Source organism: Atta cephalotes (genome assembly GCF_000143395.1).
Source record: "Atta cephalotes unplaced genomic scaffold scaffold00010, whole genome shotgun sequence".
Classification (NCBI taxonomy): domain Eukaryota; kingdom Metazoa; phylum Arthropoda; class Insecta; order Hymenoptera; family Formicidae; genus Atta; species Atta cephalotes.
Genome location: NW_012130074.1, coordinates 4,684,433 through 4,696,720, shown reverse-complemented (window position 1 = coordinate 4,696,720; position 12,288 = coordinate 4,684,433). Strand labels below are relative to the sequence as shown.

At 32.0% G+C, this 12,288-nt stretch overlaps 1 protein-coding gene across 1 annotated transcript in view; it reads right to left on the bottom strand.

The window, feature by feature from the left end:
* The window catches only part of LOC105627891, a 120,619-nt gene that overhangs the window by 96,020 nt on the left and 12,311 nt on the right, over nt 1–12,288 (bottom strand). Inside the window, exons 4-5 of the mRNA XM_012209163.1 lie at nt 7,028–7,133; nt 3,761–3,892 (exon numbers count right to left, since the gene is read on the bottom strand). Coding sequence (XP_012064553.1) covers nt 3,761–3,892; nt 7,028–7,133 — 238 coding nt within the window. The remainder of the gene's footprint in view (nt 1–3,760; nt 3,893–7,027; nt 7,134–12,288) is intronic.

Below are 12,288 nucleotides of genomic sequence, written 5' to 3'. Positions count from 1 at the left end.
GAGAGAGAGAGTGAGAGAGAATTTTAAACATACTTCGAGATCACGACTAGGCAACATTTGAGTCGATTTTCTTCCCCACAAAAATTCAAAAAATCATCACGTATTCTGCTCAGAATATACCCGATACCTTAAAATATAGAAAACCGTATGGCATGACAAGAATAAAAACATACGAGGCGCTCAGCTGCATTTACAAAACATATTTCTCCTATACAATACGTAGAATCTTCAATTCACACGCAAAATCAAACGAACGTAGTTTTGTACTAATATCTTTATAGTATTTACATTTTACGTGTTAGGAAATCTATATTAAAAAAAAGAAATTATATCTTCATTTAAAAATATGAAAAAATTCTAAAAAATACTGTAATTTATATAGAAAATGGTATAAAGATAAAAGAAATTGTTGGTCGCAATGAAATCCATTTGTTTAAAAACAAAATTGGAATTTCAATCAATTTATTGTAAAACAATATATATTTTAAGATATTTCTTTTTACATATAATTTTTCAATGTATTATTGCTTAATTATTTATTAATGGTCGTTAAAAATTATAATTTTCTTTATAAAAAGAAATAAAAAAATATTAATGAAACTTTTAAAATAAAAGCTCTTTTACAACCGCTAGCAAATAATTAAGCAATAATAAACATTGAAAAATTATATATATGTAAAAGAAAATATCTAAAAAATTTAATTATTTTGTTATAATTGAGCTGAAATTCTAATTTTATTTTAGAAAAAATATTCATTCGCGAGTGAATCTCATTTCAATTCCAATTTCCTTTACCATATTCTATATATTTTAGAGTATTTATGAGAATTTTTTCAGATTTTTAAAAGAGTGTAATTTCTCGTTAATTCTCGTAATTTACGTATTTAAAAATAAAAAAATTGATATCTTTCATATTATTAAATTTTTCTCACTAAAATTAATGTTTTTATCTAAAAGTACGAGAAAAATCCTAAAAATTGATGTCTATAAAAATTTTGTATATTTTATAATTTTAGCTACAAATGTAAAAAAAATTTTTTAAACGACTACTGCTAATAGAGGCATATAACGCTTATTTTTCATCTTTAACCTTATACAATGTATACACTAACATGGCACGATCATTTTAAAAATCTTAAGCAGTTCATTTTTAGGTGGATCCCTGACACATGAAATGCGCCACATATGTACTATATATTAGGCGTAGTAAAAAGAAATCCATTATTTTTGCATGAAATTGAATGGAAAAATAATGGATTTCTTTTCACTACAGCTAATATAATAGTTCAGAGGAAGAGAATACCAAAGTACGATTAAAAAAAAGAATACCAAAGTACGATTAAAAAAAAAACTAAAGTTAATAGAAAATCTCTTTGTTTTGAACATTTTGAATTTTCTTGATGCTAACTTGAATTTTAAATATTGTCAATTTTTATTTAAAAAAAAAACAAATTTTAATATCAAACATAATTTTACGAAAGAAGTGAATTTATTGACAATAAGAAATACGATGACTTGGTGACAAAACATTTTAAACAATTTTCGATAAATAAAGCGCTGAGAAACTCTCAACTGAATTATATGATTAGCCGAGTTAGAAACGACGACATGTCCAGAGATCGCGGTATGACATATTATAATAGTAGAACGGAACCAGTTAAACGTTAATCTCCCGGCTAATTTCGCCGCGTGCGGGCGGCAACTCCGTCACTTGATAGTTCCGGGGGGGGAGGGGAGGGGGAGTAGGATAGTATAATCTTGATGCCATTGTACCAAAAGCTGATAGAACATGAGCTGCGAACAGGATCTATTCGGCTTATATCGGCTGATAACACGCCAGCCGCGACACAGACAGCGCGTATGTGAATGCGTTCGCATAGTTCCAGATGCATGGCGAGTAATCTCCGATTCGGAAGCCGGTCAACCGGACAAACTCAGAACAGATTCTGGTAATCGATGCATTGTATGACGGATGCGGCGAAAATGGAAGAAATGGATTTTGGCAAACGATTTTTGCGAATCAATTTGACACATGAGTAAGTTATCAAATGACATCGCAGCTTTGGCATTACTTCGAATGCCAGAAAAAGCTGGCTGTTACAAAAGTTAGTTTGGCTGAATCAGATTTTTAAAAATTTTTCGAGAACGTGGGATGACACCATGAAGGTAGAGAAAGAGAAATATTGGCTGCAGGAAGAATCGAGAGGAATAAATCGCCGACGTTGTAGTGACGCTTTATCCCGCGCAACAATGGTGCGAGAAATCTTCGAAGAGCGACGCATCAGTTCCAATAAATAATGACCGAGGTATCCTTCTCCTCTCGTGAGAAAGAACTTTTACGCGTGCCAGTATTTCGAGAAACGATTCCAAGCTTTTCGATTCGACGACACCGTTTCAATTAAATTCAATTCAATTAAATCGGTTTTGACGTTTTTCGCATCGCTTTTCTGCAAAGCTTCAGAAAAGATCAAAGAGAAAAAGAAATGTTTTTGCGTTGCTTGCAACGATTAAACGTCATAAAAAGTAATCCAGATGGGTTTTGTAAGAATTACTATTTATAAATGTTAAGCATAACATGATTAAAAAATCAACAAAAAATGAAATAAATAATTAAACTAAATTTACATTTAATAATAATGTTTTTAAATAAAATTGAGATTTTATCTTTTACTATAACAAACAAACTGACAAGGTCGATAAGATAAGACTTACATATTCTCCTCTTAGATATACAAGACGTGTGACATCCGTTAATAATAGATTTCTAAGATGATTTCAAGACGAAAATCTTAATATCAAAATGGCTACAGTAATTTTTAATGAGAAGAATTTAAAATTAGCCAATTAAGCTGTTAAATTAAAATAAAATTCATGCGCTCAACTATATATAGTAGCTCAACTATGTATAGTAGTGAAAGTGTTCAGAAAAATAGAAGAGAATAGAATTAATGCTTGAAAACATCTGCGCGAATTTTAAATAGTTTAATTGGCTAACTTTAAAAATCTTTCTCATTTAAAAACTACTGCAGCTTCGATTTTGATATTAAAATTTTTGTCTCGAAATAATCTCAGAAATCTGCTATTAATCATACGAAATCTGAGACATCCTGCATATGTATAATTTAAATAAAAGGCATTAACTGACAATTGTCAAAATTGGGCTCAAGACAATTTTAATATGTAAAATCGTATATTAGAATAGAGCTTTTTCATCCCTTTCTCACGATAATGTTCATGTTTCTGAACAGCACATATATTTGATTATTTAAAAGTTATGCTCTCAAGGAGCAATCATTGTACAATTACAAGCATGCAAAGAGATATTGCTTGCTATCGTAAATTTTTGTATTATTTTAAAGTTGAAATTGACGGAATAGTTCCGTCAATTTTTTATCCTATATTGAAATCGCTACAATAGATCACGAATAATTAGTTATTATCGTAAATCAACATGTTTACAATATTCAATACAATATTCAATACAGTAAATGACAATACAGGAAAGCGATGCATTCTGTATCACTTGACTTTCATTGTCGATCAACAGGAAAGAGAACAGAGAATTCTCGAGTATCTTGATTCGCTTATTTGTGTAATCGCCAAATTGTTTTTACTCTTTGATAACTGCTCAAGTTGATCAAATGATAATTGTTTTTCTACTGGTTGATTTTCCGTCGATATAACCATAAAGATGTGTATTATTACACGATGTGTATTATTTCGAGCGCAAGAAAATTTAAGCAAAGCAAACAAGACTTACCCAGCAGCGCCTGGAAGAGTCTGCTCTTGAAGATACGTATAACGCGTTCGATGGCTAATCGCAGCTGCTTGTCTTGTGGTCTTGTCAGCTTAGCATGGTAATCTTCAAGGAGCTCCAGAGCTCGGTGAGCTTCTAAACACAGAGAAAAGATAGATGGATGATAGATGAGAGAGAATCGGTAGAACAGTTTAGTTTCACAATACATAAATATGATTTCGTTGCCATTCATCAAACTTGATCAACTAAATCGTGAGATTCAATTTCATTGAACACTTTGTCGTCACTTCGTTATTAGCTATTTCCTTCATTATCACTACCATCGACACGTTACTATTTATCACGCTAATTGATTAACCATATTTGTGAAGCATTACAAATCTGATGTAATTGAACGTAATTTGATGCAATCTGTACTTCCCTCCAAAGCCCTCGTTTTCACACGTTTCATTAATTAAACATCTGTCAGTGGACATTAATTAGTGAAGTGTATATTATCGATATTACACTTTCCATCTAACTCTGGGATTTTAAATTGCATTATAACCAGAAATTTCAACATAAAATTTCAAGGCTCGCGGCATGCACAAGCGATGATCCGAAAAATTGAAAATGAAACCGGATTGCGTATGAAATTGCGAGAGAAAATACTATAGACGCATTTAATTTGCGAATATACAGAAAGAATCAAAATAATGTGATAACACGCACCGATAATTGAAATCCTTGGATAAGTAAATAAAAATGTTTGTCCATATAAGTATTATTTAAGTTTGAAGTTTTAAAAAATATACTAATAAATATAACAAATATTATTTACCAACCATCAAGATCCGCTTCGACTGAGAATATGATTCTTTCTCTTATTTGATATAAATATAACAATGTCAGTGCTTCGCTAAGAATTCTTGTATGCGATTTTCTTAATTAAACATGGCGTTTAATATCCTATCTTTTAAGTAGAAATTCTTCGATTTAACATTACTTATCTTTGACGCATATACAATATTGGAAAACAGCGATATTGCACCTAGTAAACGAAAATTTCTCAGTTACGCGCCATATACCTTTTTCACGCACGAAGATCGCATTCAACCTGTTTTCACCATTTTCCTCTTCCTGCTAGCCATCATAAACATCATTCCCTTTACCTCTCCGCCGGTGTGAGAGAGAATGAAAGTACGAAACCATTTGGAGGGTGAAACGACTCGAAAATCTCGTGTAATGGTGAGTGCAAGTCAAGAACAAATAACGGCAATTGCATCAGTTTTCATAGCAACAGCACCGATGCAACAGCTTCTTTGCTCTGTTGATCTTCACTCTTTCTGCGAATGCGAAAAGTGCTCTCACTGCACGGTATAACTATATGAATTGTTGATATATTTGTATAGACGCTAACATATCACTGAAGATAATATGAATAATTCAATAAATTATTAAATCAACAATTGTTATAATCAAAAGTATATTTGAGGAAACTTTTAAAAAATGCGAGTTGAATATTGCCATAAATTAACTGTAATACGAATTAATTATAAACTTAATTCTTTTTCTATTTGAAAAAAAATAAAATCCACTTTTTTTATAAATATTGAAGAAGTATTTTCTTATTAAACAAAGATTTTTAATTGTCAGAATTTGTACATTTCAAAAAGTAAATTGAAAAAGTAAATTAAGGAACAGATAAAAAATATAAGATTTCTAAGAAAAATGATAGAAAGCAGAATTTTAGTAATCATCTTAAATAAATTTATTAAGAATAAATTTATGAATCTGCAGATAGTAAACATACTAATAATCTCATCATTAGTAAAATTAGCATTATCGTAGTGACGGCCCGCACTCTTGTTGATTCACATTATCATTCGTAAGAACGATCGGGATTTTTATAAAATAAATTTCATATCTATTTGAATTCTTTTCGAGAAACGGATATTCCATTAATAAAAGAGATTGCAAACAGACACGTCCAATCGGATGATAATGCATCTTTGTTTTCTCATGATTTTTCACTTCGTTCCCATTTTACAATTCGGAATAAACACATCAAACTCTATCGACATTCTGTTTTTTTTCTACATTAGAAATATCTCATAAAAACGATAAGAGAGAGGGAGATAGAGATAGATAGATAGATAGATAGATAGAGAGAGAGAGAGAAAGAGAAATAAAAGAGCTACTCTTACAAATATCGAGATAATACAAATATTGAATTTTACTTTGCGATCTTATTAAGATTCATAAGACCCAAATCAAAATTTTTTTAGAAAAATATAATGATTTTAATATCACAATTATATATCAAAATTGTTTTATATAGCAATTAAATACAACTTTTTTCCTTTTTTTTTAAATATAATTAATATTTTAATTAGACAATATAATTATAAAATATAAAAAGAAAATATCACGTTATTTTAAATTTTTTATGTCAATACGTTTACATCTTTTAAGAAAGCATCAAAACTTAATTTAAGAGATAAAAGATGTTGTAACGTGTTTATGTGATAAAGAAAAAGTAAATAAAGTAAAATGGTGTTTCGATTTTTATTTTCTAAATACATTCGTTCGCGTATGCGTACGCATGTTCGTTCGCTGCATTTCTAAAGATACTTTATACACATTATACTCTTTATACATCCGTAGATCTATCGCAAAATATTGGCCAGACATTTTTCTCGAAGCATAATTCTTGAAGCATGTAATCACATGTAAAAAAATATCCGTGCAACAAAAGATCAATTGGTGTATTACATTTTAACACAAAATATTTTTGGCAAATTTTGATATTTATATCACGAGAATATGAGAAAAGCGCGCGTCCAAAATCGCGCGTTAAATATAAAATTATTTAATGTTATGCTGCGATCTGCGATCAGAATGGAGAAAAAGCAAAAAAACAGTGCGACTCGCGTTTAATTAGTGATATTACAAGAAAGTGCCACTTCGAAAAATTCACCGCTTCAACGAGAAAGAACTTCCAAGCCTGGAATACGGGCAATCGATTATACGAAAGAACGAGGAACATGTTCTGGTCTCATCTGTGCATGCTTTCGCGTACGAGGGTGCAAGATCGGATGAAGCACGAGAAGGATAGAAAGAACGAAAGGAAGGGAAATTTCTTGGTCGCTAATAACACGGCAATGGGCACGTCATCCACTTTCACAAAAACGACAGCGAAACTATGCCAAGTATGGCCGTTTATCCCGGCTTTATGGTTCATCCGGCTGCACGTCGTGCTTCGTGAATTATAACGCCGTATCTTTTTACGAGACGCGTTACTGCGCTCGATTTTCACGAGCACGAGGCGAATGAGCTGGTCACGGTCGTGAGAGCCATGTTCACCAAGTCTCTTATAGTCCCCATTATCCTGAACCTGCATTAAGAAATGGATACATTTTCCTTAGCACTTGTCGAGTTCATCCCGTTACGTCACAAATGACGAATATAATAGAAGACGACGTGTAGTGACTGCAATTATTACTCATACATTGGAAAAATATTATTTTATAAACTTTTCTTGCGAAAAAATAGCAAACAAATTGATTAAACGTATAGTAATTTAAAAAAAATGAATCAATGATGCGAAAATTGTTCAAATAATTAAGCGAAGAGGATCATATACTTAGTTAAGGCAGATTTTTTGGTATTTATATAATAATATTTTGGTGTGAATTTTATAATTTCTATAGTTCAAGCAAACTGCGCATTGTCGATTTTAAAACATAATCCTAAATTAAAGTAGAATTATATAATACGTATCACAAATTAAATGGACAAGAAATTTAATATTGCTGATGCTAACATCTTTAAAATAACGTAAAGGATTTATTATAAAATTTCACATAAAAATATTAGATATTAAAACCATCTTAATCGAATATGATCTCTTCTTCGCTTAATTATATAATGATATGAATAAAATGAACAACATTTAGCTTTGTTCATATAAACAATGTATATAAACTTTTAATATTTATGTTACCTAAATGAAAATCTAAAACTTGACTGTATACGTATACGAATTTCGTATACAAATTTCATATAAGAGTCGATTCTAATATAAAATTAGGTCCCATCTAATCTAGTTTATGTTTCAATTCAAAGTTTGATCTCTTCTCTCTGTAAGGCGCCAGAAGAGCGACATACCATTATTTTCGCCTTTCATTACGCTTACATAGTTCGCACGCAATAATTAAAGGGAACCCCTCTGCGTTCGTCTAATTAAAGCGCGATAATTATTGAAGCAAATTACGAGCAGTTTCCTTCGTTTCGTAACAAAGTACGACAAGTCGTCGACGAAGTCGCAACAATTATTTCATTCAACAGTTATACATAAAGATAAATAATAGAAGGGGACATCGAATTTATATGTTATCTTGAAACTTAACGATCTCAATAAATATCTTTTTACAAAACTACACTGTTAAATCTATAGTATAAAATTTAATTTAATGTGAGTCGCCACTGCTCCTATTTAATATCGTTATTTTTTTTATTAAAACAGTGGTTATATTTGACACTCTATCGTGTGAATTTGACACTGTACAGTGTCAAATATAATTGTTTTAATGAAAAATAACGATTTAATAGGAGTAGTGACTCACATTAGGTTAAATCTGACACTATAGATTTAACATAATATATATATATATACGCACACACATGTGTATATAGGTCGAGACATTTATATACGAACGTCGACACTCTTTAACGCAAGTTTATAAGGCAGTAAATTCAAAATTCATCATTCTGGCAGGAAAAACGAACTATCGACTAACTGTCGAGTAAGGGCGTGGGCTAGAAATCTCGCCTACATACACTGCACCTGATGCACACATATGTATGTAGCTCGTTGAGATCCCACAGACAATTTCGATCACGCTTATAATTTACACGATAACGTTTCGTTGACATAAATGAGAATCTTAATTAGCAATACACGATTTTTTTATGAATAATAAGTAACAAATAAAATTTGTGTAAAAAGAATTATTTATTAAAATTGATTAAAATTAAAATATCGAATAAAATTGTGATATCAAACAAACACATACAACGCATACAAATTCTCTTTAAAAAAAATAACTGAATTTTTTGACAAATTTCTCTCGCACCAGGAGAATTATCCTATTTGTGTCCAGCAATAAATGTTAAAATGTACAAAACATTTGCTGCATCAATCGAGTATATGTAAATGAGAAAAGATGGTCATCTATCATTTACATTTATAAAACCATATATAAAGACAAATAGAACGATTGTCACAGTGAAACTCGTGAAAAATGAGCCATGAAATATGTCAGAGAGATGGCCCGTGTAGTGTATTACCTCGTATACGCAGCATGTCGGAAAACGAACAAATGTTCTGTTAATAGCACGTCCCTAATGTGTACGAGGGATGAAACTGCGAGACAAAAATATCGCAGATTGAATTGTTTACAAGTTACCAGGTCAAATTAAAGCTTACCGTATAAAAATAAAACTTGAACAATATATTTACGCACAACACGGAAACCGAAGTAAACGCAGCTCTATAAAATATACATGCACGTTATTGTTTACAAAATAATTTCACGCGAGAAAGTCAAATTTCTGTGAAAAAAAAATCTAATCCAAACGATTTACAATCGCATAGAATCGGTGTTACACGAATTCGCGAAAAGCACTTAATTCGCGATGCCATACTCACCATGATATCTAGTGCGCGTAAGTATGTAAACAAACAATTCGTGGAATACGAATTTTCTGAATTTACGATCCACAAGGATAACGGCTAGTACCTACGGAATTATATAAATCCCGAGTAATTGGATTCTCTCTCTAGCCCCTTCTCTTCCTCTCCACTTTATGCGTGCTATGTTTGCAGGGATACACACATACGTTATAACTGAACCAATGTTAAAAAAAAAAACAAAAGAGGAATCGATTCTCCATCAACAAAATACAAATTAAGCCAAATCATTAACTTTTGTCAAAGGTTTTATTCCGAAAAGTTTGCTTAGCTTTAAAAGTGTAAAAATTTATCCATTATTATAAAACCGTACAAACTGTTAGAGATACAAAAAGTCGTATTGAAAGAGCTCGATAAAATAATTTACGGACCAATGCAAAAAGTATATAATCAGTTCCAGTGCTGTTTGTACCACGAATGTAATTCTAATTCAATTCAAGCTTTATTTTGACAACTTTAGTACAAAACCCATTTAGTTACGTTCAGTTCAAAAGAAGAACATAATGTTATACATAAAACAAAAATGTTATATATAAAAAAAACTTGTTTTTCAACGAAATACGTTCCACATATTCACGAACAGTAGTTTTTGAACTACAACCATCATATAAATTTTTGTTGAACACGATTCTATCAGATCTGAGATCCTTCGTTATACTATTACTAGAAAACACATAAATCGAGTATGCAGCTGCAGGTATGCAAACCGCGAGATCTGCTATTTTACAATCGACAGGCCGCATGCCGGCAAGAGGAAGAGCATATCAGAAGCGCCGAATTACCATTTAGTCTAGTTATCTCTAATTACCAGCGGCGGTGTGGAACAATGCGCGCCCGTGTAATATTATTAAGGGACGGGCCAGATAGTCGGCGTGTAACTCGACGTATCTAAAGTAGTTGAATAATTGCGGATTCACCTTGCGCGAAGAATGGTGATTCGATTTATCTTCAAGTAGTGGGAGGTACACTTGCAGCGATTAGGAAACAGAATGTACATGCATGGAATAGAATGAATTGCTATAAGTATGTAACGTTTCATGAATCACAGAGACAATGGAGAGAGAAATGTCAACAACAACTTCCAACAACTGCGGGATTCACATAATAAATAAAGAAAACAAAATCCTTGCAAGAAAAAAGATAAAGATAACGCAAGACAAGAACAATAAAAAAATTCTCGGTCCGTTGCACACGATTCAATCAGATATGAGATCCTTCATTATATTATTACTAGAAAATATATCGATATGAATCGAATATGCAACTGCGAGAATGCAAACCGCGAGATCCGCTATTTTACAATTTTACAGGCCTCATGAGGGAGGGCATATCAGAAGCGCCGAAGTTACATGATATTACAATATTTCTTTTAGATATTTTTGAATTTTTTAAATACTTTTTAGTTAAAATTTTTAATGCTCATAAAATAGCTAAAAAGTTTAACTTTTATTTTTGTTCGTACTATATGTACATAATAGCACTTTTTCTATTCTTTTGTTTTATATACAGGATGTTTATATAGTGAGCATCTATACTTTCAAAACCGTTCAAATCTATGAAAAATCACGAAATACATGTTCTCGAAACGATCATTTCGAGGAGTTACTCTTTTAAGGAGGTTCAGGACCACTCGAATACGTATTTCGTAGATTTTCGCAATTTAAAGGGAGGGAATAGACTTTATAGACATCCTGTGTTGACTTTATAGACATCCTATGTTGTCGAGTCTTGTCTTAAAGGAAAGAAGCTTTGCTACAGTTGCAGCGAGGTAATGCAATTCGGGAATGTCAGAGACATTCTTATTGAAATCGAAGAGCGTTCGACATATATGGAGAAAAAGCAGAGTGCATCACTTTGATCAAGATAAAATCCAAATGGCAAAGTGTAATATGCTGCACGTTATATTAAAATAAAAAAAAAGCATTTATATTCTTTCAATCATTTAGATATTCGACATTCTTCTTAATTAAAAATATTATCAATTCGTAAAGCTTGCACTTATCGAGATTATTGAAACTGTCTGCATGCAGGAAAGCAAATAAACAAAATTGTTATTCTTTCCGTCTTGTCGGTGACACCGAGAGAATGGCGAGCAAAGGGAAGAAAGATAGTATCGTGCATATGTAGCAGCGAGAAGTGGATGGGAGCTGGCAGATGCAAAGGCACTCGACGAGAAAGCGAAACGGAACGTGAAGAATAAACTGGTTGGACAATAGCATAATGTGCAGTTGACGAGGGAAAAATGTAACGGTTTTCAACGAACTGCATTTCACTACCAAAGAACATAGAATAATCGTGAATTACCGTTTAACAATTCATTTATCCATAACTATTTACAGCTAGCGTAATATATAATCTAATACTGAACAACTCACTCATGCAATTACAATTATCGGTTTAAAAATTAACGTTAATAATTATTCATACGGATTAAAAGGCTTATTGCAAACAATTAAATTATTTGGCATCTCTCTTTTCTTCTTTTTAAATGGGCGTTCAATCAAATGAGCTTCCGATTCTTTCATCTTATTCTTAATCGTGCAATTGTCAACCGAGAGAAAGGAGCTTTCTATATAATAGAGCAGATTTGCTGGCGGATGCAAAGATACTTTTCTCGAGAGAGGAAACCGACGCGGAGAGTAAATCGGTCGCCAACGAGTAGAGAGAGTGGGCGGAGTAGAAGCAGCTGGAAAAGTTGACTCGACGTCGCAAGTCCTTTTTCCTTGCGCCTCGACTATGAGAAAATGTGAAACTCCTTCCGTTCTGGAGAAACAACTATCTTTCGTCTTTCCCGGCT